Here is a 26,529-nt window from a genome sequence, read left to right as displayed (position 1 = left end):
CGCAGACCAGAGCAAGGCTGCTCCTCCTGGATGATGTGCAATGGTTGCCTTTACATTTCCCTTTTGTGTTCGTTATTTCCTTTTTGTTTTCCTACCCTCCCACCCCACAGACTACTGTTGTCTTCCTCTGCTCCTTGTCTCAGCAGTCCCTTAATAGCAAAAGCACAGCCCTCTCCACAGCAAAAGGGAGGAGGACTAGGGGTATTTGGCATTCAGCAAAAGGAGAAGCACAGACCGGGTCTTTTTACTTCTTATTCAGGCATCTAGAAATGGTCACGGGTCAAACTAGTTGCACTTTTCACCTTCCCCACAACCCGTCCAGTTCTCAAGATCTTTTCTGCACCAGGATGTGGCTGCATCTTTGGCTTACGTTACAGCTGGCGCATACACAAAACCATCTAAACAGAGTAAAACAGGTTAGCGACAAGCTTGTCCTCTGTTCTCTAGTGAAGATGGGTCCTGCCCTCTCATGGTTGAAGGCAGATATGTAAAACCAATTGTTTGTTCTTTGCAAAGAAATACCAAATACCATTGCACGCGTTTCCTTCAACTGGCTCCACATAGTCTGGCATCACCCTCCTTTAACACACACACTGACGCAACTGGGAAACTCTTCTGGGGCAGAGACTAACTGGTTGTCACGAGCGAGAGTAGACTCTTAGCAAAGCAGGGTTGCATCCCCAACTGTGGTCTCGAAGTGTTACCAAACTACAAAGTGTAGGGAATACAGAAAGAAAGTCACTCACTTGCTCACCCTTTTCACATAGTGTTGGTCTCTTTTCCACCAATTAACCCACCCTTCCTGCATCCATCCAGCTCTAAGGAACAAGACTTGCACAGGTTTCTCTGATGCACCAAACAAGTTTTTGCCAATACGCTAAAGGCCGGGGTTGATAGTATGAATGAGGTGAAGTTGTCCGCTATGTTCTTGTTACTTGCTTGTTCAGTTTTCCTCTCCCAAATCAATGAGCTTTTGTAGAGATCTGATCATATCATTAGAAGTTCTACTGTTTTGGTCCTTCTTTCTTCCTTTTTTTTTTTTTTTTGGCTAAGATACAGAGTATTTCTCATAACTGAATACAAATCTGTGAAAAGCCAGCTTCTCAGAAAAACTCCAGCTCATAGGCCACTGCCCTCTCATTTCCAAGTGCAACTCAAGTCTAACACCCAATCAGCTGTCGCACACATGTGCCCATGGCATCATGCTCACACAAATCTCCCCGAGAATCACAGGCTCCCCCAGAGACATCCTTTTCTTTCAGAGCTTGCTTCCAGCTGGGAGACACTAGCTCCTCAAAGAAAGTCTGGAGGGGGGTAATGTGAAATGCCAGGGAACTGAAGCCTAGAGGTGGCAGACAACCAGCTCTCTTGTTGATTTCCTGGCATTGGTTTCTATTTCCTGACCACCCAAAATACTCTGTTTTCATCCATCCCAACATGGGAAATAGCAGTTCCAATGTTTGAATGAAGTAATGCCCCATAAGAGATCAAATATTGTTCTGAAGCATCATAAAAGCAATGAGCATTAGCAAGAGCCATTTGGGCAAAGGTCTAGCTGTTTCCCTGCTGCTAGGTTTACCAGGGCTTGTGCGTGAGGAAGGAGAAAGGGGTTGATTTGCTCTGGGTTGGGTGGGTTGGTCTGGGGAACTTCTCTCTTTAAATCACACAATCCCTGCTCTGTCCTCAGCTCCATCTGTGTGGGTTTTAACTGACATTGTGCTATTCAGGCGCGGAGATGACTTCTGCTCACGAAGTATTCCTGTTCTTTTCGCTCTTGTCACTTTTTCACTGGATTTTGGCAATCAAGGTCAAAGTTGAGAACCAGCACGACTTCCGGGACATGGCCAGCATAGTGGCCATGGCAAAAACCTATGCCACCAGCGAGCCGTTCATTGACTCCAAGTATGACATCCGAATCCAGAAGATCGGCAGCAACTACAAGGCTTACATGTGAGTGCGTGGCTATGCTGGAGTGAGACGGGGGGAGACAGTGCTGTGGATGTGATTCAGTCGATGTCTGCTCTGGGCAGGAGTAGGAAGCTGACTTAATTTCCTTGAAGAATAGCCCTGCTGTTCTCCTCCCACCTCTGAACCCAGATCCCTCATCCACTGATCATCTTTTCCATTAATCACCATCAGCTCATTGTTTCTAGAAGGTAAATGTCTCTCTACCTGTTTCTGAGATTCAGTTAGTTCCCACTATAACAACTGTGCTCTGCCATCACCTATCACCTCTCCCTCCTGTTGTCAAAGCGCTCATATTTCCCAGCAAAATCCTCCAGCTCCCAGTACCCTCCAGTGGGAACTGAACCCACCCCCTTCCCACCTGGGGGAAACAATAAAAAAGACTGAGCCAGCTGCAACTCATGGAGTCCTACAGTGTCCAACCCGCAGCAACACGCCATCCTCTCCCCATCTGGAGATCACGGCATCACAATCAAAGGACACGAGGAGCACACAGCACCGGGTACGAACGGCCTCTGTCTGGCCAGCACGCAGGGTTTCTGTGGGCATTTTGCATGTGTGCTCCTCAAAGCGTACAAAGGAGGGAAAGGAGAAGGAGAGACATTTCTGTGGGTGCCCCAAAACTCCTCCCTGCTCCGTGGGGTAGTGAGGGAGGTGGCATGAAGGCAACCTTCAACACTGGTATGTTTAAACATATTAAAAAGCATTCAGCCAAACTTGAGTAGTCGTCAAGCTCAATTAAAGATGTAACCACATGAGTCAGTAAGACACCTGTTTCCTCTTACTGCAAACCAGTAGATGAGAAAAGCCAAATAGCACAGCTTCTCCAGAAGCTCCTTATCCAGCCACAAAATTCTGGACAAGTAGACAGCTCCAGCAGTACATTCTTCAGGTCGCCAGATATATTTCATATGTTACCTAACACCCCCAATACTGTGAGTTTTGGGTCCATGTTTACAAACCCCCAGGCCATAGTTCTGGCCAAACATAGTTAAATAAGATAATCAAATATACATGATCACATATTTTTCAGCTATAGCTGCCTAAAATTCCCGGTTGGATTCCTAGCACAGAGGTATTTAAGTAAACTAGATAATGACTGAGTCACATTCTTCAAGGGAAGGACTTGTGGGACACTCGGCTACTTCACGTGAACTGAATGAGAGAAAATTTGTTTTAAATCTGATCAGGTCAACAACAGCACAGTTCCCTAATATTACATTAACATCTCAGGGAGTCTGGCTCAAAATGGCCAAAGGAAGGAAGGTTTAAAATATCAATTAAAATTCCCTATTCCTGCCAACTTACCCATCCTTGGCTCCAAAGCCAGGCTCGCAGCCTGCCTCTGAGTGAAACAAAGGCCCAGTTAGCCTGACCATATCCTCTCCCCGTTTATTATTCACGCTCACCATGCACTCATCCAGACAGGGATCAGAAATAATACCAGATGATTGAGGAAAGAAAGCAGTCACACTAAGAGCTAATCCCACTTGGGAATATAGCTGCGCAAACAATTGTTTGCTAAATGAAAAATGTTTTCACATGAAAACAGACATGAACGGGAAACACCTTAATGAGAAATGAAGCTTATTAGCAAAGAAAGCAAACAGCAAAATTCACCCAGCGACTTGCTAACCCAGAAGGTTGACTTATATTGAGAGAGCCATTTATGGATGTAAGCTCGGGAGAGTGGTATAGTCAGTTCTATTGGGGGCTGTTCCTTCTGTCCCAACATCAGACAGAATAGAAGGTTATTTCTATGGTATAAATAAGTCCCTACTATGTCCAAGGACAGAGGTAAAAGCACGCAAAATATCAGAGCTCTCACTGGTGTCTCAAATACAAGACTCAAAATCATTAGTCATGCTAGCAAATCTCAGCCTTAAAGGCAATTACAGCATCTGCAGTAGTGTCATACTAAGTGAATTGCTTTGATCTGTGAGCCATGCAATCTACGCAGTATTTTTATACCTTCACCCACACATATAGACTTTAAAAGACCCCTTCCTTCTGAGAAAGACTGTGTACCGAAATTCTCCAGATCATGTTTACTTTGCACCAAGCATCTGCCAGAGGGAGGATGCTGCAGGGTGACTCATGCATTCCTCCCCGCCCCAGATGTTCAATGCACTTCCTTCCAGCCCATGACCCAAGACTTGAGTTCACTTTCCCATTGACTTCAGTGCAGTGACTCCAGATTTACACTACTAACAAACACCTACTTAGCCCATGCCTTGGGCCACTCTCAAAACAGCAGATAAGCAGCATGTGATACATGCCTAAAATTCCACCAAATGTATTTTACTGTCATTGTAATACTGGTGAAGAGAAAACATGAATACTGCTCATGTGGTAGGGGAAATTGGGGCAGAAATTATGCTCCCACCCTCACCCCAACTGGGGGCAAACAGAGGGATCATTTCCAGTTAAGACTTGCAAAATGTTGTTCACTTTGAATGAAGCCAGAAGCTGCTGACTTTCAGGGGTGGGATATTCCTTGCCACCCGCTCTTAGTAAGAGAGTAATATCCTTTCCTTTGTAGTTTCATGAGTGTGACTTCTGATCTTGTCACCTCAAATGCAGTTCAGTGTGCTCTGCAGGAGATACAACCATCAACTGTGTCTAAACTAGAGCTACTTTTAGACTGAAAGGGCCCAGCTTGGAGATGGTGAGTATAGGACACTAACAGCCCATGATCTGCTAGTCTATCCACTTATCCTAAGCAACACTGAAGCTGTCTTGATCACAGATCTGCTTGATGAACTGATCCCTAAAAGCCTGGGGTCCTTTCCTTTAAGATACTGACTGTATACTGTTGTGGCCCTGTGGTGGGTTGACCCTAGCTGGATGCCAGGTGCCCACCAAAGCCACTCTATCACTCCCCCTCCTCAGCTGGACAGGGGAGAGAAAATATAACGAAAGCTTTGTAGGTCAAGATAAGGACAGGGAGAGATCATTCACCAATTACCATCGTGGGCAAAACAGACTCGACTTGGGAAAATTAATTTAATTTATTACCAATCAAATCAGAGTAGGATAATGAGAAATAAAACCAAATCTTAAAAACACACCTTCCCCGCACCCCTCCCTTCTTCCCAGGCTCAACTTCACTCCCAATTTTCTTCTACCTCCTCCCCCCAGCGGCGCAGGAGGACGGGGAATGGGGGTTGCGGTCAGTTCATCACATGTTGTCTCTGCCAATCCTTCCTCCTCAGGGGGAGGACTCCTCACACTCTTCCCCTGCTCCAGTATGGGTTCCTTCCATGGGGTGCAGTCCTGCAGGAACAGACTGCTCCAGCATGGGCACCCCGCAGAGTCACAAGTCCTGCCAGCAAACCTGCTCCAGTGTGGGCTCCTCTCTGCACGGGTCCACAGGTCCTGCCAGGAGCCTGCTCCAGCGCAGGCTTCCCACAGGGTCACAGCCTCCTTCGGGCATCCACCTGCTCCCACGTGGGGTCCTCCACAGGCTGCAGGTGGATATCTGCTCCACCATGGACCTCCATGGGCTGCAGGGAGACAGCCTGCCTCACCATGGTCTTCACCATGAGCTGCAGAGGAACCTCTGCTCCAGCGCCTGGAGCACCTCCTCCCCCTCCTTCTTCACTGACCTTGGTGTCTGCAGAGTTGTTTCTCTCACATATTCTCACTCCTCTCTTCGGCTGTTGTTCTGCCGCAGGTTTTTTCCCCCTTCTTAAATATGTTATCCCAGAGGCGCTACCACTGTCGCTGATTAGCTCAGCCTTGGCCAGCCTTGGCCAGCGGTGGGTCTGTCTTGGAGCTGGCTGGCATTGGCTCTATTGGACATAGGGGAAGCTTCTAGCAGCTTCTCACAGAAGCCACCCCAGTAGCCCCCCCTGCTACCAAAACCTTGCCATGCAAACCCAATACAGCCCATGATCTGCTAGTCTATCCACTTATCCTAAGCAATGCTGAAGGTGTCTTGGTCACAAATCTGCTTGATCAGCTGATCCCTAAAAACCTGGGGTCCATTTCTTTAAGATACTGACTGTACACTGTTGTGGCCCCCTGATGTTTAGGATGATTGGAAGCAGTTCAACTTTCAGTCCCTGAGAGAAATGGGGTTTGAGGCAGGGCATCCTTAGGGAAAGATTTTTGTATTCAGTCTCCTTTTCCACTTCAAGTTGAATACAAAAAGGGAAAGAACAAAGGAGAAGAAGAAGAAGAGGAAGAAGAAGGAGAAGGAGAAGGAGAAGGAGAAGAAGAAGAAGAAGAAGAAGAAGAAGAAGAAGAAGAAGAAGAAGAAGAAGAAGAATGTGGTGGCACACTTGACACCTGAACTGCTCAGACAGGCTTGGCAGGGAGTGATCTTGACAGAGGCTGTGGTGTACGAATTTGGTGACTGGTCCAGAGGGCTTCAAATGGAGCTTTTCCGTTTAAAAACAGGAAAGTTCCCTAACAGGAAAGTTAGGGATACAGCTGAGAGAAATATTTTATATCTTATGCCCAATATTGGCTGGAGATGGGTAAGCATAAACAAGTCAATCCAATCAGCCCAACGGCTAGAGGAGAGTTCTTATTTTGGGAGCTTTCCCACGTCAATTTTCCTTGTAAAACTGTATAGCTGTGGTTTGGTGTTCTTAGGGACAACACAGCTGTTTACATTTGGTATGCCAGGTACATTTTCTAAACACCGATATCCAATCATCTTGTCACTAATCAGACTCCGGGAGTTCTCATCAGTACTAATGGGATTCTGGATGCCATCTGCCACTGCAGGGCAATTTGCTGAACCTAAATGTTAATAAAGAGTGTTCTTCTCATTGCAGAACTGAAAAACGTAATCCTAAGAATCCCATGCCAAAAGAAAAAGAGAGGCTGAGGGTTGAACACTGACCTTACAGGCCATCAAAGGGCTCATAACAGTCAAAGCTTGAGGAGGAATCCATTATTCTGCTTAGAAAGCAGGGCAGGAAGATGGATGTTGGGTGAAGGGAACAAGGGACAAGAGTCAACTATAAGGAAACACAGTTATTCAACACAGTAATCATGCTCCTTTGGCCCCCTCTCCCACTCCTTTAAATATGGTTACAAAGACCATTTAAATTTCACAGCAACTATACATACCGCTTTAGAAGAGAAATGGAAAAAGGACTCCAGGCTGTCCCTCACCAGTATAAAGGGGAACCTTAGGCAGTCAGCTATAGTGATCCAGGTTTATAGTCTAGCAGAACATCAGTATTACCATTGCTTCACGTAGTTTTACAAGTTCAGAGTCTCTTTTCCACATCATGTTGAAAAGGTGAGAGAACTGGCAGCGAGGGTTCCCACAACCTCGTGTTGAAGTGTTGGATCACACCTCATACTCCCCTCATAAATCTCTACCTAAATCTTCTTCAGCATGGAGATGCTCCCTGGATGTATCCTGTCAGCTTGTTGACTTGTCCTAGTTTGTACACTATGTCAGGGTTATCTGCACAGTGTTGTCACAGCAGGCTGTCCAAGGTCTGCCTTGTGCCTAAGGTCAAGAAAAGGAAAATTTTCACCCCTTGATGGATGATGGTGAAACCCAGGATCTGCCAGCAAGAGTACCTTTTTTTGAAATTAACCATCACTTGCAGCTAATGAGACTCCAACAATTTTGCAATTATAAATTCTCCAAGTCCAGACACAGTGAGCCATGGACAGGTCAATGAGAAGTCAGAGAAAAGAGGGTATAATCATATATTCTATGACACCAGTGCAATTGAAATCAAAGTTAGGGAGACCTAGAATGTCAGAGCTGACGTTTGTGAAGCTGCTCAGGCAGATGTTTGCCTGGAGAGTTGCTCTTCCATGGACGGAGGATGCTACCCATTGCAGAACACAAGGGTGATTATCCCAGAGATCTTCTACAGACATTTCAGCTCTCCTGGTCCTGATGTATAAAGAAAGAAAGTACTCACAGAGCTTGATGTGTGCTCAAGATTCCTTGGAGGTTTCCCTGTCTAACTCCTCATTCAGTTTTTCATAAGTCTGAACAACATATCCTGTATGGAGTGTTGTTGAGGCAGTATTTGGAAAGGCTTCTGTGAGGAAGAACCTCGCCGCATCCCCTCCTGTACAAGCACTGAATCAAGAATGAAGACTACAGTATGAGGGAGGATGGGGCAGGAGTGTATTTTCATGTTCCGGTTATGTTTTTGGTTTGTTTTCCTAGGAGGACGTCCATCTCTGGAAACTGGAAGGCAAACACAGGTTCTGCGATGCTAGAACAGATTGCAATGACAGAGAGGTAAGGAAGAGGTTTTCAAGACAGCATTAGCTATTCTTGGTTTAGAAGGGAGGAATTGTACTTCAGACTTTGGTTAACTGAGAGAACTGGTAAGTGAGGTCTCCCAGGAGGCTGGATAAAGGAGTTTAAAAGACCGAGTGTTTTCTTAAAAAAATACTAAGGACACAAAGGCAAACTGTCCTATTTTGGAGAACAGACTGGAAGTACAGCTAGAGACCAACATTGCTAAATCATTAGATCTTTAGTGAATGTAGCCACAGGAAACAAGACCAGCATGCTAAGGTCAAGCACACGAGCACAAACATGTAGGGATAAAATCAGAAAGGTCACAGCACAAAACAAGAAGTAACAAGAAGTTATTCTAAGTACATTACTAATGAGAGGCAGACACAGAAAAGTGTTTTTCTTCTACTTGACAGAGGGAAAAATCTGTCAGCTGAAGTGTTGAAAGTGCTTTTTTGCTTTAGTGTCCCAAAAGTGGACACTGTTTTAGCTAAGGTCTTCTCGCTGCTGGACAGAGCAGAAGGAATTGCCTCATGCATCTTACAGACTAAAATTTGCAGATGGTACTTCCATATATTCAAATCACTGTGATATTTGCTAATATTGCAACTGTATGACATTGTTGAGTCATGGTAACTTATGCTTTGCTGTAACTCCCAAACCCTATTCTGCAGAACTGCTATCAAGACACTTGTTCTCCATCCTATTTAAGTAGATTATGCGTAGATTTATAGAATCCATAGATTATGTGTAGGCACTTATCCCTAGTGAATCTAAGATTTTTTTCACATTATACCTCCAATTTGTCAGGATCATGATTAATTCTGACTCTGTCCAGGTTTGGGCACCACATTTGAAGAGAGATAGCAAGGAGCTGGAGAGAGCCCAAAGGACAATAAAGGGAACGCTCAGAGAAAACATAATCAACCTATGAGAAAAGCATGCAACAATTGCTTATGTAGTTTTCCCCCTTTTTCAGTTAGCAGACCACTGACATTTCTCCAGCAGAGGTGTAGACTCATGCATAATGAATCAATGCCTGCAGTGCAGAAGTTCACTTTCTTTCATTAGCTGTCACAGAGCTGGAAGAAGTTGTCCACAAGCTGAACACCACTTCATCCTAAAGATGAAAAAACTTAAAGGGCACAAGTTCTTCAAATATGTAAAAGGCTGATAATAGGGCATTACTCCTTCTTTATATTACTACAATACTGTAAGAAATGATGGCCTTAAATTATAGCAGAAAAGGTTCATTTGAACATTTCCTATATTTCCTCACAGTAAGGATAGCATAGCACAGAAATGGATTGCCTGGAGGAGATCGGGAACCTCTCTACTCTTTCAGACCAGATTAAAGAAATGTCTCCTCTTTGGGGTACAAGAGTTGTGCAGGTGATCATCTAAGGTCCCTTCTGCACCTTTAGTTCTGTGAAACAGGGAAGCCAAGCCCTAGCCCCAAATCAGATGCTGAAGGTGACTCTGCAAGACCCTAACAGGACTGTGGGAACTGGACATTATTATACCTCCTGGTTGTTTATAACACAGCTGAAGCTAGAGAGATGAAGGGTAGACATTCCCTCATTGCAGTGTTGTAGGACTAAAACCCAGATTCCTGTCAGCCTGCCACACTGCATTTTGAAGGTTCATTTTATAGATGTAGTACCACAATTCACCACTCTAGCCTTATCCAGCCATAAATGCAACAAATCCTGTTGAAATCTGTGAGTCATCAGTGCATGCAACAAGGCAGGAGTATGCTGAAATGCTCTGATGAGTAAGAGCAACCTGAAGTACCTACTGTACTGAACAGTAGCCCAAAGGATTGACATGTTCAGGTAATACTAGGCAAAATGGCAGTAAATCCTCTGCAAACACTACCCCTGATGCATATGCATAAATAAGCTCTCCTGTCCCATAGCACTGCTATTCCACCCCAGCAGCCCTGGTGCCTCCCAGGGCTCGCCTAGGGCCAGCAACGTTGAAGACATGTAGCTATCGGGGTCTCTGGCATGGGCAACAATTCCCTGAGCCTGGTGCTGAACCCAGACACCTAGAGACATCCCTCAGGAAGAAAGGTGGTTCCCACGATGGTGCCCCTGGGTGTGAGGCCACAGCAGTGCACGAGAGGGGCTCGCCATGCCTCCTGCCTGGCTCACGGGGTCTGTAGTTCTCCTCCTCCTTATGCTACCGACTCCTCTTCAGGCACTGTCTTCCTCAGGGGGGCTGGGGTGAATGTGCTTGGTCTCCTCATTAGGGATAAGAGAGCACCAGTAGTCATCTAAGCCATATTCTTGCTTCTCCCCACAGACATTGTGTTCGCACAAGCTGATCATTATATTGTCAAGCTATGGGGACTCTGGCTGGCTTCAAGGACGTAAACTTGTTCTTTGGCCAGAACAGCTCTTTTCCCAGTCCCTGTAGGGTCTGCAAAATGTCAGTGTTTTCATGAAACTGTGGCCTTCCCTCCCCTCTCCGCATCTTGTCATAGTCCTGCTTACAGATCTGCTGTTCTGAGATTATTACTTTTATTGAAATGGTCGGGACTGCGGCGCAGCTGCACAGGAAATAAAACCAGGCCGCCTCATTCCCTCCTCATTTCCACAGCGGGGGGATGCAGTCCCCCCATAATATGCCTCTTGTCATTCTTTCTCCTTCTCTGACACCAGCAGAGCTAAGGGGACATCAGCTCATGTTCCCATCCTGGGACGGCTAGAAAAAAGGGCTGCAGCCTGTAGCTCTCCCTCTAACAAAACAGTGCCTGGTCCATGTGATGGGACTGCCTGGCTAGGAGTAACACCCAGGCGACAGATGGGAGGCAGGAGACTGTAAAAGGATGAAATTGAGAGAGTAAATTGTAAAAAGCAGGAGCCACTGGATTACAGATCAGGGAGGGGATGGCTACTCCTTGCTAAATTCTGCCCTCACTTTCCGGTCCTATTCCAGCCCCAATGTGCAGGACATCTTATCAGGAGAAAGCTGCCTGCATAATGGAGAGCTTTCAGGCAAAGCCAATACAAACGCTAAGGGGCCAACACTACTGGGAGATTAAATGAGCTAAATATTTATAGCTTGGCTAAATGACAACCAACTGGAGATCTGATGTAAATACTAAGGAGGGAAAGAAACATTTTAAGGTGGCTTTGAGGGCAGGATTGAAACAATCTGAAATGAAGGGAAACTTTAGGCAAGATTCTTTTTTCTGCTCCCTCTCCTGTGCAAGAGAGGGAGGCAATGACCCAGCAAAGCATATGAAGTATGCCTTGTGATAAAAAGGGCTCCCGAATCTCTTTGTGCTCCTGTGGGCAGTGGGACAGGTGGCTGTATTTGGTGGACTACCCAATGACAGCTAATCCTAGGCCATGCTTCTGTGGTTTCTGCAGGTACAGACTCTGGGCAGACGCCTGTGCGGAAATGTTTGGAGGTCTTGACATCTGCGCTGTCAAAGCTGTCCACAGCAAAGATGGAAAAGACTATATCATTGAGGTGAGAGCATGGGGAACCTGAATGCAAGTCTCCTTTGGGAAGTGTATCTGCAAACACGCTCCCTTGGAGTTCACATGCACCAATGTGCTCACTTACCCCTGTGTGCATGGTCCAGCAGTCACTGCTCCTCCGTGCCCACCTGTATCCCCCAAGCTGTGGCCCACTGATATGCAAGAAACTGATTTAGAGTCCCAGCTAAACTGACAGATATGCAGCAAGGTGTCAGGGTTGAAGTGATAAAATCTTTCCAGCTGATAAATTCCCACAGTGCAGAACCGTACCAGCATAGGACCGATGTGAAGCTGCCTTCTTATCAAGCACATAACAGCCTGCAAGTGTTGCTGGCAGCATCCAAAGTCTGCTGTGTCTCTACACCAGTGCCCCAGTACCATCCTTCCTAGGCTAAGCACTTGCAAAGCCAGAGCATCTCTCATGGCTGCTAGTAGAGATCAACAGCATCATGAACAAACATGCTCATATTCAGCTCAACCTGAATTCAGGGCCCAGGTGATGCTAGCGTATTAGTCATGTTAACCTCCACCCATTACCCATACAAAGGTCCAGCAGGTGATTCAGTCCATTTAAAATCTCAGTTTCTCTCTGAATGAACCTGTCTTTCTCCAATCACTTAAAAGGGAACCTCAATAACAAAAATCCTAGCTGCATCTAATTTAAAAGAGTAAAATAAATGGTGAGTGTAGCAAAAAGGTCCGTAAGTAGCAGGAACAATTTAATTAAAAAACCAGGTGTATTTTCTAAAATCTTTTGCCTGGACAGCATTCACTACAATAACAGACCAGCAAGACAAAGCATCACAGAGTTACTATGGGCAGTGTGGACTACAAACTTTCGTGTTCAGAGCTGGACAGACTGTGGCTCTGAGAGCTAAAGTTCAACGTGCTCCTTGCCAGGCCAGGAGGCAGACGTGGGAGTGGGGTAAATAGCACACTCAGGTCATCCTAACAGGGCAGAGAAGGAAAAGCTGGCCAGAAAATCAAAGTGGAAACTTAAGAGACGCTCTGGGGGAGAGAAAATCTGGCAAGTAAGCAAGTGCCTCTGTCACTATGTGACTCAAGGAGGCACAGCATCTGACCTGCTGTAAACTCCACCAACACAGGCCAGCCGAGGAAGATGAGCAGAGCCAGCCTATGGCTTCATGCAGGGGTGCTGACACACTGGAAAGCTATGTGTGGGAGAGCAGTCCCACCCGCTGAGGGTTGGGATGCTGATGAGAACCACATGAGCCCTCCAGCGACTGCGCATTCCTGCATTATGTATCTGCTCTCTGGGGAGCGGTGACCTGTCAAAGGCCATGTGATATAAGCGTGCTGCCAGCAACCAAACGCTGGCGAGCCTCCGTCTTTCCTGAAGTGATGGGGCCACGGCTGATGGGTCTGCTCCTGTATGCAATTCAGCAGCACCCAGAGGAGCATCCCCCAGAGCAGACTGTCTCCCTGCCGCACACTTTTGTATCTCTATGCACATGTAGCTGAGAAAGGAAGAGCAAGAAAGCAGTCTTGCTAGAGACAACCATAAGGACATTTGGACTGTGTCCATACATGGTCAGATGTGAGACGTGGTTTTCGTATCCCTGCATCTATTCTTGCACATAAGCCTATGTACGTGCACACATGGCTAATTCTGTGCTTAAGGATTATATGCCTCTGTCTGGGTATACCTCTGGGTTTTCACATCTGCCCCCGTGTGTGACCAACTGGATGAAAAGCACATCCATACGCTAACAGCCATCGTCAGCTTGCACACAGAGAGAAATGCATGCTAATACTCCTCTCTCCGAGACCAAGGTAAAAAGCAATGGATCTAATATGACACAAATCAGAAGGAACACATCAGCTTCAGATGGGTCATGCTGAATTATCCCAGTGGAGAACCTGATTGAGCAGGCCTGATGTACTAACATCTAGCAGGCATTCAGATGCCAGGCTGATGGACATTGTCGGGAAAGGAGTAGAGCAGTGCAATACAAAGAGCAGAACAAAGCCAAACAGGGACCTTTTCTACTTTATGCAGATCTGAGGGAGATGCTGACAAGTAATTAATTGCCTCCAGCCTACTTCCTGGGGTACTTTTCTTGGTCTGAAACTGATCCTTTATTTTGCTTTTTTCTTTTGATAGTGGGAGAAAAAAGTTATTTGACAGTGCGACAGTTGTATTTTTCTTGGTGAGAAGGAACAGTGTGCTGTGACATTTTACAAGAAAGCACGCCTAAATGGGCTGAACAAATAAGGAATTTGCACAATGCAATTGCAGGTAGTAATTAATTTTCACAGTGCAAAGCAGTTCTCTAGGAAAGACTGGCAGAGGTAGTGATGGGCAGTTCTATGAACTGAGATTTATCACAGTGGTTTGTTGCAAACAGAATTACATTAAGACAGATGAGTTATCAACACAGCACAATCTTGCACCCATGGTAGTTGCTGCTACTTGAACTTCACCTTCTTTTCTTTTCCCATGGTAAACAGCAGAATCTAGTACGTTTCTGCCCTTCAAAGCACTAGCACACTTACACACCATTTCATGGCTCATATTGAAAACTTTGAAGAAATCAGCAGATTTCTTCAAAGTTTCATCCTATTAAAACAGCTGTGAATTTAATGGTAAATGCTGGTACTTCTCTTTCCTCTGCTTTGAAGAACTTTGTCACTTTAAGGGAATACTCAGCATGAATAGTCAGCACTTGATCAGAAGGCCAGATCCTCAAAACAGTGCAAGTTCAGTACCACTGTTAGCAGCCAGATTCTCAAAAGAGCTCAGCAGCATGTATGGTTTAATAATCTCCCCCCTCCCTTTTTTTTTTGTAATCTAACCCTTTTCCACATCTCTGCTATCTGACAAATATGGAGCGAGTAGAGGGCAAGTAAAATGATCCATGTGATTTATTCTTCCTCCTGCATCAGCTAAGCCCTACCTGCCATACAGCTAAGCTGTGTTACTAGACATGCTCCTTGCTGCCCTGCAAGAAGCCCTGCCCATCCCTTCAGCACTGCCATATCATTTCTTTTGATATGTCTAATCATCTGTTTCCTTCCTTCCTTCCCTAAAAATCACCTAACACTCTGCTCTCGCACATCAGAGCATGGAATAACAAGTCCAGCCTTCAGGCCTCAGCGTCAGATAGGCGCAGGGTGACGACCGGGATGGGGTTTTCCTGAGTCTCTTCTCTGCCCAGCCACTTTCCGCTCCCCCCTCATACACCTTATCAGGCAACAGCAGCTGCATCAGAGCAGCCACTGACCTTGGGCAGCTACAAAGGCCGGGTCCATATGTGCCGACGTCTTCTTGTCTTGCCCAGCTGTTCTGTGATCTCCCCAGGAAGAGATGAGTGCAATCTGTCTGTGATTCACATATTCCTCTCAGCCCTTTGATTTATTTCAGCATTAGCATTTGCATCTGCCCAGTTCCAGAGCAATTCCCCTTTCCCAGAAGACAGACAAGGTGACATCTCATGCTCCTTTTCAGTTCAGTGGCAACCTGCTGTGTCATTTTGCCCACAGAAATCACTGCCATTTTCAAAGGCCTTCCCTTATGCATTTGATTGTTCATTCCTGTATTTGCAATCTCCCACAGCTCACATGCCCCTGCCAGACGCTATACAGCAGGACAGCAGATACCCTCATCCCTGGTGCACTGGTGGGACCTGCTCCAGGGTGCATTCCTCCTGGTGCCTTTGTTTTATAAAACAGCATCTTCTCCTTCCTCCCCAGCCACTGCCGCCACAGAAATAGGGGAAAGCAGTCGTTAAGATGGGGAAATGAGGGGTTTGGGGTGTTTTGACCAGAGGTGTATCTCAGTTACTCACAGGGAGGGTTAGGGAGTCAGGAGCTAGGCTTGCCTGGCCAGCCTGTTAGCAGAGTAATGGCATCATCTAGTGGTCAGACAGGCCCCTCGCACGGTGCGTTGCAGGGAGCTGGGAGACCTCTTTTCTCACGCGTGAACTGGAATTGCCAAATGAACTGGCAATGCTTTTAAGGTGGGAGGGGATGGGAGGGAAACCTGCGCAGGAACCTGCTGGAGGGCCCCCAGGAGTCCCTGGCTAGTGAGACACAGATGGGAACTAGCCGTTCCCTGACACTGCTAGGAAACATCTCCTTTCCCCATCTCATTTTTTAACAGAGAAACAGCAGAGTGGACAGTGGAACGAAAAGCCACTTTGTGTATTTAGCTGAGCACTGCCATCTAATTTTCTAACCTCCTCCTTTCGCCCCCTAGGTCAAGTAGTCCATGGATACAAACACCAACTCACTCTTCATGTGAACCCCAGTTCAAACTTCCTAGGCAGCTTCTCTAGTGTTCATAAGAAACACCTATAGAAATTAATCCGAATTAATATTCTGCAAGACAAGACTAGAATAAAAACTCAGTGAACTCACCTCACTGATTTCCCCTACTTTAAATCTAAAAAAAAAAGGGTGCAAAACTTTCCATTTCACTCCAATAGTGGACTCTTGCAGCCTTGCCAGGGTGGAGTGCACTTCTGATTGTTATCTAAGAGTGAGTCAGTGCCTTTCTTGAGCAATGCAACCTTTAACTCTGCATTTCCAGGGTTTTTAATGTTTGGTTTAAAAATAAAAGCAAAATAAAATAAACTCTTCCAACCCTGATATTTTGGTACAATTATATTTACTCCAGCTGAATCTTAACTTCATCATAGTACAGTTCTTCCTGTGGGATTTAGCTAATGTTTGCAAAGCACTTGATTTATGATGAACTGTTGAAAATGATGTTTACGGCTGCTATACAGCTGAGGGTCTGCTGTGCATTCGTTATTATTGTTGTTGTCAGACCATTTCTTACCTCAAAGACCCTTTGACAGTTCTCCTTCCCCCATCCCCACAGTCTTGCTTCCCAGCTTTCCTCAGCACAGTTGTAGTACTTGCTTGGGAAGCAGTCGTATTGCAACAATATCAAGAAGCCAAGCAGAGAATAAGTTTACTTTCCTGCATTGGGTGCCATTGTTTGGGTGACATCCTATTCATTACACATCTGTGGTGTTTATCTCCCCTCTCAGGGTGCAGTGCTTTGCATTGATTAATCCCAAATGTTTCCTGGTTTCCTCCAGACCCTGTTGCTCTCATCTCCTCAGGCTTCGGTACATGTTGTTTCCCTTCTCCTGTGGCCCTTTCTGCTGCAATGTCACTCCCAAATACTGTGGGACAATGCCAGAGAGACCTCATCCATCAGAGGCATCTCCTCAGGACAGGTGAAGAAGCAAGTTTGTGTTTAGTTGATTTAGAAAGCCTCCAGCCACCAGAAGTCTTGGCATGGCTTCCAAGTTGTGAAGGGAAGGAAGATGGGGAGTAGGGAGAAGTACGTGCCATTTCCAAAAAAACCTAAGCAAAATCCCACACCTAGGAAAGTCAAGCATGTTTCAGCATGGAGGGGAGTGGTGACTAGAGGTGTTGGCAAGGATGTGGAGACACAAAGCAGGTTAGTGTGACAGGTGAGTGGGAACAAGCACTTGCCATCAGGAAACCTCCTTACTAACTGTTGTCTTTCCCTCCTGTGGCAGGTGATGGACAGCTCGATGCCCCTGATTGGGGAGCACGTGGAAGAGGACAGACAGCTTATAGCCGATCTGGTTGTTTCCAAAATGACTCAGCTTGTCATCACTGCTGGATCTACGCCATCACCCCTGAGGCCTTGGGTATGAACGAATAGAGACCTTAAGGCCAAGTTGTTTTCCTGAACTTTTTTCTCTCTCTCCCCTCCCTGTGGGTGTCAGGCAGTCAGACATCTCAGAGTTGAACAGTCCCATATGGGAGTGTATTGGATAGATTGACTCCGGCTCTTCCAATGAAGTCTCTCATAGACTCTTTGAAGTGGGTGCCCCTAAGAAACACCTCTCTCCCTTTCTCTCCTTCCATGTAACTGTGGCATCACACTGGTAGTGTGGGCCATGCATCTAGACGTTCTGGCTTGCTAAATTCATAGATTCATATTGAAGACAGCCGTTTTTAGAGGTGCTTGTAACACCTGACTTCATCTCCATCTAACGCCATCCCTCAGGACAGGTTTCATTCCAGTTTTTGCATCCCTGATGAAAATCTGTGCTTCCCAGAACAGAAAGTGGGAATCTCCACCAAGAGTTGTTCCATTCCTTACTGCAGCCTTTCTTCTTTGGAGATGCCCTTCACCCCCTTCATCAGGAGGAGGCTTGACTAATGCTGAATTCATATAAAAATCTGTCATTTTTGCATTTAAACTGACCCCTTAGTGCTTCTCATGTACATTCATTTTGAGTATCAAATGCATCTAATCTTAGTGCCACAATTCCCAGTGGCAGTTCTTTACAAATGAAACACACCAGAACATAATCTGTGTCTCCAGGTGTATGTGCTACACCTCTTTCAGTATCTAGCAGGGAGCCAAGCACGAAGGTTTGAGGACAACAAATCTGTACAAAAGAAAGGACAGGAGAGTAAACAGGTTGAGGGATAATACTGACTGCAATGCACTGGAACAGTTTCCATTTCCACTTGAAACAAAAAATGGGAGAAAGCACTTTATGGCTTTGTCATATAACAGCCCACTCCTGCTAAACCAGGTCCCCAGCATGAAGGGTATTCAGGATAACTCCAAACCAAGTTTTAGCTGCACTGATGGGGTAAACATTTAATAGACACGAAAAATGCTTTGAGGCAGGGAAAGCGATACAGAAGGGATAGGATTTACTCTGGCCAAAGTGGAATCAACAACTGCCATCTGAAATAACCAAGATATAGAGTGTATAAACTAAGAGCAAAGGGGAAGCCAACAGAAACTGAGAACATGGACAGATGCATCTGTTTTCTATGTCTGTAATATACTGGTACAGGATTGGATTGGATTACAACAGACCTAAAATAGGGCCAAAATAAGAACAAAAAAAAATGGTCTTGGAGGGATAAGATGTCAAATAGGAGAGTTAAATAAGAAAAGGGTCTTCATCAAGAATACAACCTACAAATATCTGTATACAAAATCAAGAAAATTAAAACCACAAACATGTTAACTAGACTGTTTTGCTATAGAGAAAGACCTTGGTACAACGAACATTGCAGAAACTGCACAAGCTACAATTACTAACATAATGCTATCACACATAGATACAAATGTGCAGAGAGAAGTAATTACATGTGAGGCTGGTGAGATGCAGAGCTAAAGCTACAGGTGAATACTTCCACAGAATGAAGAAAAATAACAATTCTGAATACAAGGACAGCAGTACTGAATACACAGAAATATGAACCCTTGGATATCCTATGGGTATGCATAGAATATCTATACATATTATTGGAGCTGTCTATACTAGTCTGTGGATCAAGAAAAACTGAGAAATCATGAAACTGAGTGCATAGCATTGACAGAGATGGAAGAAGCAACAAGTCATAATAATGTGAGACTGCAGCTATCAAGAAGCAAGTCAAATAGCACAGTGGGGACAGCAATTCAGAGAGAGTTCCCCATCTCTGTAGGTGTCTGCTTCCTGGAAGTAGGAAACACCCAGGTACAAGTTCAGAAAGTGAATATGTACCATTAGGTTTGATGTCCAAGAGACAGATGTGATATCAAAAAGTAATGGCATGACACAAGCAGTTAGAAAAGATGATTTTAATAAAATGAGAAAATTAATCAACTCCCTAGCATTAAAACTGTATGGATGTTATTTGAGAGACCATTGTTTTCCAGAATGCATATATACATTTCTGATCTGCTCCTGAACCAGAAATGCAAGAAATAAACTTCTAGAGTTAAGTGGCAAAGTGATAGAGGACATTCAAGACAAACAGGAAAAAAAAAAATCTTCCAGATTTGGGAATCTGACATCTAAGAAGACCTTTATGCTCCATCATGCAAGTAATAAAAGGAAACATAAAAAGGATAGAAATTGATTTTGAAGAGCAGATAGAGGGAAGAATGAAACAAATTCTTTGAGTTCATCAGAAGATGGAACCCTACCAAAGAATTGGTGGGCTCTGTGGATCATCCAAAGTTAAGGGAGAAAAGGAAGACAACAGGGACAGTGTTGTGACTCTAGTAAATTTAATTGCTGAAAGTGGGGAACTTCTTAAACTAGCTGTAGTTTTTCCTGATCAGAAAGACAGGGGAGAGAACAAAAACAGTGATTAAATCAGTGGTGACTAATATTTTTAAAAGTTATTAAGCCCCCAGACCCAGATGGCTACATCCAATGAACTGAATTTAGGAAGTGACTAAGCTGCCAAGAAAAAATGTGCAGTTTCATTAGAAACAGTTATTGCTCCAGAGGATCGGTGTACAACAAATAAAAAATATGTGTTTAAAAAATTGTAAGAGTAATGTAGGAAAATATAGACAAGTCATGGACCTTACAAATTATCTCAGACAATAATTTAAAGAATAATACAGAAGACCAATAAACCAACAGAACCACAGCTTAAGAGCATCTACCACTTTTTTTTTTGAGAAGAAAAATGTCCCATTAATTTCCTTTTGATTCTTTTCCCCTCATTTCTTTGAGAATTCTTTCATAAAGTGGTAGGTAACAGGCAATCAGTCAAAATAATGTAGCTAGACTGCCAAAAAGCCTTAGGCAAGGTAACAGACAAGAACTATTAAAGAAAGCAAGCAGGGAGGGCCTAAAAGGCAAAGTTTCATTGTGGAGCAGAAGCTGGCCTCAGATAAAGACATAGATACGAGAGATGTTAATTCTTGCGAAGTTAGCAGAGAGGATACTCAAAGGATGCTAAGCCTGGTCATGTTGATAATTGGGTTGGTGGAGCCCAGGACAGGATAAGATGTTAATGACAACCTGGTTTCATGGTTACCGCTGCGGTTCTCTCCTCACCTCTCTGTCTCACCTCCATCCTTTCCCCTCACTGTTTCCCTTCCAAAGGCAGAAGACCTTGGGCTGGCCCTCACCCCTTCATCTCTGAGCCTCAAAATCCTGTTTACCTTCATCTCTGAGAAGCCTTGGGTTGGCTGTAGGCAAGGGCCGTAGAGGAGAATATGAGATCTGATTCCCTTTATTTGGCTGGTCTAATCAGGATGCCTCACAGCACTAGGACAGTAAATTTCCACCAACACCAAGGCAAGGTTTAGTGTCCCAACCTATATAGGACTAGAAGCCATAAATAGAAAATGCCCAGATTTTCCTCCCTGTCCATTTGCAAGTCCCAGATAAATAGTGTGAAATATGGGCTGGCAACCTCATCGCATTTATGTTAGTCAGTTGAAACTCACTTCAATGCTTCCAACTATGAAGCATTTCTTCCCATTTTCAGAATCACTTAGCTCATTCTCCTGACCTTCCAGCAGCCTTGAAGACCCTTTTATCATCGTGTTCTCCACGTAAATAATCCAGCACGTACCAGCCTATCTGTCTCCAGCTTCCCCTGCCTTCATAAACAATTTTGTGCAATAGGCTTACTCAGACTTTTGTTAACTTTGGACCAGCCCTTTGTGCAACAGTTCTGTGTTGCTTAATCTGTTTATTAAAATATCTGTCAAAAAGAGTAAACAGTGAGAGAGAAGAAAGTGCAGATGGCACCAACTTATTTGCATTAGTCAGGACCAGGGGTGGCAGTGAAGAATATCTGACAGAGTTACGTATGTTAAGTCACCACAACAGCAAATGAAACTCCATATGAAAGACTGAAAGGTAAGCTAAACTGGGGGTAGAGAGAGGGAGAACATAAACAATCTGTAGACCTTGCAAGTGGCACTAGCCATTCCCCTTGAGAAAGACTTTGTCGCATAGAGGCTAATGAAAACCATTGCTCAGCCTATGGTTGTGTTGACAAGGGAGAAGCAGGAAATTAGGATGCAGGAGAAATGAGCTGGTGATGTATGCAGAGAACCCAGATACTGCTTCATCTGGAATAATGTAAGCAGACCTGCCTCTGGAATCTGCAGAAGGAATCACAAAGCTGGAAAGAGAAGTGGGTGATGAAAACAATTAGGGGCCTGGAAACATTCCCACGGAGGGACCAAAGGGATTCAGTCTCTTGGCTTTAGAAAGGAGGTGAATGAGAAGGAGGGAAGTAAAGGTTTGCAAAATAATGAATGGCCTAGCAAGGGCAGGTTGCGAGAACTATTCTCAAAACTCAGAACAAAGCAATGGAGTTAAGAAATGAGAGGCAGTGAGGCTGAAAGCTGAGCAAGACTCAAAGAGTCTGGGTGTAAATATCAAAACAAAATATCTGGAACTGTTGCAAAGATTTTGTGGAGCAGATAATAAGCTTCATGTTTCAGGATTGAAGCTGGCCCTTGCTTATTAGCAATCAAGAGGAGACCCCTTAGGGTAAAGAGATGTTTACTCCATAGATGTTTCCATGGTTCATCCCTCCTTCCTTTGGAACATCTGGTGCTGGCAACTGTCCAAAATGGGAGATGGGACTAAGAGACCCCCTCAGGCCTGATACATTTGGTAATTCCTGATTGCCTAAGAAACATTCTAAACTGTAACTTCATTGTTATTCCCTGTGAGCAAACAACTTCTGTGCTCTTTATTACTCAGCTCTCTGTTTCAGTCCCACGAGATTTTACCAGCCAGATGCTGCATGTGTGTGTATGTATATTTAAGGAACACTTCATGACTCCGCAGTTCCTGTATTACCTCAGGGCTTCTCTTTGGGGACGCTGTATTAACTGGAATGGCTTTTTTTCCTTTAGCCTCCACAAGTTCAGCCTGCATCAATGAAATCTCAGACTGGACCTCAGCTTGGACAACTGTCCCAACCACGGCCTCCTCCCCAAGGTACAGTTCTTTGGGTCCCATTACAGTGTGGACTGTGAGACCTATCAGTTTGCCTTCTAAACAAAAGCTATCAGAATAAAGGTTTCACTCATTCCAATTCACTGACAAGCAGGCAGCAATTTCAGTCATATTCCACAGCAGCTCAGAAAGTGGGATGAAAATTTGATACAGATCCAGTTGATACTGCTGGTAGGACTTGGCTCAGCAAAGCAAGGCCACTTGAACTGGCACTGGTGCAGGATTCTGGGCACAGAGTGTATTTGTGTTTGCACAAAACTGTAGTGGCTACAAGTGTTAAGAAGTGATGAGAAGATGCTAGTGCCATCAAGCCTGGAACAGACACCAACGTGGTGATGCCAGGATCCTTGATCCATCTGTCCAGGTGCTCCCCTGTCAGCAAGAGCACACCCCCGGCTCCTCCTGACAGCAGAAGCAGGTTTGACTCATGTGGCTTGGTCAGAACAACAGGTTTGGTTTATTGTCCTGATTTACGCTGAGGTGATGAAGCACAGGGCTGCCCTGTGGGTACCCAGACCACACCATCCACTCAATTCACATAACCAATTAGACCCTCCTTTTTGCCACCTTTGTCCCTTCCTTTCTCCACTCGAATCTCCTACCAAATTAACACCCACCTCTAATTATCTTTTCCTCATCGGTCACAGTTTTGCTGTATCCGAAATTTAGTATTTCTGATACCAAATGCATCTATGTAATCTCGGTATTACATGGTATTACTGATATGAATTGTTGGCCTTGCAGGATACCACTCCGCATCTGTCTCCAGTACTCCCCTTCAATTCTCCGTGAAGTTTTTTCTCACATAACTCCCCCTTGACCACTTGTGAAATCCAGCCAGCCCTCACAACACTATCTGTAACTTTTGTCAGCTTCTCACACTGTTATCTGTCATGTCCAGCAATTTCTCATGTCACATCCAATTGTTTTCCACATCCTCTCTAGTTTTGAGAGTCTGCTACCAACATGGCTGAAGCCACCTGTTGATAATGCTGGAACAGCTGTATGGATAGTGATAGGGTGCAGTGTCTCACATCAAACTGCTGGGCCCATGAAGGGACTCCTGACCCAAACCAGCGGATTCAGCTTTCATTTCCTGCAGACAGTTGGTTCTCCAGTGACTCTTCCTTCCCAATGCAGGAAGTGCTTGCCAACGATAAGAAGTATTAGTGACATGGAAGAATACAGCATGTTGAAGTGACTCCCTTTGGGGAGAGTGGCAGAGCTTCTTTAGTGCTGAATGAGGTAGAGAAATGGACAACAACTCTAGAGACGTGGGCATGACACCAGTTTTAGGCCTAGAAGAGAGGTTTTCCCATATCCTTCTGCATGAAGCTACTCTGAAGAGTCTCTCCCCTTAGCAAAACCCATTCTTCCATATAGATGCTCCTTGCTTGTTGTCCACCACAGGCACTTCCTCATGTTTATGTCTACATGTCCCTTTCAGGTGGACCACGCCAGCCTCAGGGATCTCAGCCTCCACGGACAAACGCGCCTCCACAGCAGCGGCTCTCTCCTCAAGGACAGCAGCCCCAGAGTCCCCAGTCCACTTCACCTCAGCAGCAAAGGTCACCTGGATCTCCACAGCAAGTCCGATCAGCAACTGGGTCCTCTCCAGTCCAGGCTTCCAAGGCAGGCGTGTTCCCTCCACAGCAGCCTAGACCTCCTGCTCAAGGCCGGGCTCCTAGCCAGCCAAGCCCCACTGAAACATCCAAGCAGCAAGCCACCCCACACCCGCATCTGAAGTAGGTGCTCTGTTAAACTGCGAATATCTGTAGATATTAGAATAAGGCTGTCAGAAAAGTACCCTGAGCTGGCATGAAGCACATATCACCTGTTGTCAGGCAGTAGTCCCCAGGGACAAAGGCCTGGACAACTGTGAGTGACTTCAGAGGTATATATGCCTGGGCATAACAGGCCACCATTGACCTGCTGTCAGGAAGAACAAGTTGTACTTGACATCTCTAGGATTTCACATTCTTCCTCTTGTTCATGTGCTCATTGTTAATCGTGTGCTCTACCCCAGCCATATCAACACAGCTACTACCTTCCCAGCAGGGTGTATACTCCTTACAGGCTGTAATCAGCACATTATTAGCCAGAAAGCTCAACAAGAGTCATTCCTTCACTGTTCCCTGAATGCAGGAGCCACACAAGGTTCTTTACTGGGCAATTTTTTGCAATTGGTAGCAAAAAGGTAGGGGGGCAGGGGGACGTGGGAGTGGCACTGCTCATATATATAAAACTCCAGATGGTAACTGTATGTTTAAGCGCTCTTCTGGAGCAGACCACGCCACTGAATTATTGTGGATCTTTGTAGCAGGCTTTGCTGCCACCCTTCATGGAGCACATCTGGCTGGCACCATGGCAGGAAAGACTGGCAAAAAAATATTTGGTGCTGACAAAAAGTTGACCCAAGAGCAAAACGGTATGAACAGGCCAGAACAAAATATAGGCTAGGAATGAGAAGACAGTTTCTAGGCAGCAGAGGAGTGATGTTCTGGAACAGGCTTTCAGTGATGATGTCTACATTAGCAAGGCAAACCAAAAGCAGTGTACTTAAGGATCAAAATGTTGGTGCTAAGGATGCAGTCGCCACACTGTACATATTTCAGGTACTTAATTCAGAGTCTGGTCTTGTGCTGAATGCCTGTTACGGACCAGGAGAAACCACTCGGTGACAAAGCAGGGGAAAATTGGGAGATTTACTTCAAAAGCACAGTCCTGATCTGAACTTAAACACTAGCAGATACACACCCAGCAGGAGCAGTGTGGCCAACCAAAAGACCTGCATAACACAGCTGACAGAGCAGACATGCCAGGGAGGGCAGGCAACAGCACACATTGCAGGGGACATGGCTACCAACTTGCCAAACCTCTCATGCTCTCACATCTGAAAGGACAGAACCATCTTTCATGGTACGGCTGATGAGAGACAGGTGACCCTCAGTATGAATCCATTCTTCTGTATTAGTAGTGAAATGATTTAACTGTTCCTCACAACAGTTGCACCAAACGGCAATTGCATACTTTTAGTCAGATGTTTTCATAAACACTTACTAGTCTGGACTGTGATATTGGAGCCACCTGCCCATGTCCCATCCTTTCCCACCCCTTCTGCCTCCTCCATTCCTGGATGTCTTAGCATATGGAGATTCTCCTTTCTAACCTCTCCTTTTATCCTTGAATTTGTCTGTGTGATGGAACACAAAGCATCAGTAACCAGCTTTGAACGACCACCTTCTCCTGCTGAGTCTGAACTGTGTTTTCCATTTCAGCAAATCGCAGTCTCTGACAAACACCTTCAGCATATCTGAATCATCTCAGCGGGGAAATGCCAATGAAGACGAAGCAAAAGCTGAGACCATCCGCAACCTGAGGAAATCATTTGCTAGCCTGTTTTCCGACTAACAGCCCTGCAGGTGGATCTATGCTTTTGTCAGCCCTCACTCTTCATATCAGCGTACCCGATGTCATCCTGGAATACACTCAATGGTACCCAGCGATTTACACCACCTGGGTAAAGGGAATTTAGAAAACTATAGTTGTTTTAATACAAAGAAAATATTCTAGTAACGGTCTGAAAAGTGACTGTATAAAAGTGGCACTATTTCATTGTTTTTTGTGCATAATCGGAATCACATCTGTTCAAATGACTGAGTTGTAAAGCAAATTTTACTCTTGCTAACCCCTGTGGAGTCAACACAGTTATGACCGTGCAAACTAGATTTTATTTTGATTTGTATATAGTCAATACAATTGCTACCTTCCAATTACAGAATACTTGTTGAGGTCGAGCTAAAAAAATATAGGCTTATTTCAGAAACAGATGTGCAAAGACGGAGTCAAGAATAAGTATTGATTGACTGATAAAGTGAGCATGCTTGCGCATGGAAACACAGTGAACTGTGGAACTTCATGATACCAACTTTATAAAAAGTCACTTTTCAGAGCAAAACTACATTCAAGTTAAATACAGTACCAGGCATCAGTAAGCGCCAAAGATCACATGAGCAGGTCATCCAGATGGAATGCTGGTTTGTTCCAGATCACTCTGCTCATAGCAGATAAAACGTCTCTGTTTCATGCC

General features: G+C 45.0%; 1 protein-coding gene across 2 annotated transcripts in view; it reads left to right on the top strand.

Annotated features, from left to right (window-relative positions):
* SYN3 (synapsin III) overlaps positions 1 to 25,952 on the top strand; it is a 180,283-nt gene extending 154,331 nt beyond the window's left edge. For both annotated transcript variants that reach the window (XM_050915509.1, XM_050915511.1), the window contains 7 exons: positions 1,808 to 1,950; positions 8,123 to 8,197; positions 11,581 to 11,683; positions 17,214 to 17,348; positions 22,337 to 22,421; positions 23,887 to 24,184; positions 25,718 to 25,952. In XM_050915509.1, coding sequence (XP_050771466.1) covers positions 1,808 to 1,950; positions 8,123 to 8,197; positions 11,581 to 11,683; positions 17,214 to 17,348; positions 22,337 to 22,421; positions 23,887 to 24,184; positions 25,718 to 25,850 — 972 coding nt within the window. In that variant the 3' untranslated portion in view covers positions 25,851 to 25,952. The remainder of the gene's footprint in view (positions 1 to 1,807; positions 1,951 to 8,122; positions 8,198 to 11,580; positions 11,684 to 17,213; positions 17,349 to 22,336; positions 22,422 to 23,886; positions 24,185 to 25,717) is intronic.
* The last annotated feature ends 577 nt before the right edge of the window (positions 25,953 to 26,529 follow it).

This window comes from Gymnogyps californianus, chromosome 1 (assembly GCF_018139145.2).
Source record: "Gymnogyps californianus isolate 813 chromosome 1, ASM1813914v2, whole genome shotgun sequence".
Classification (NCBI taxonomy): Eukaryota; Metazoa; Chordata; class Aves; order Accipitriformes; family Cathartidae; genus Gymnogyps; species Gymnogyps californianus.
This window is presented reverse-complemented; position numbering and strand designations above follow the sequence as displayed.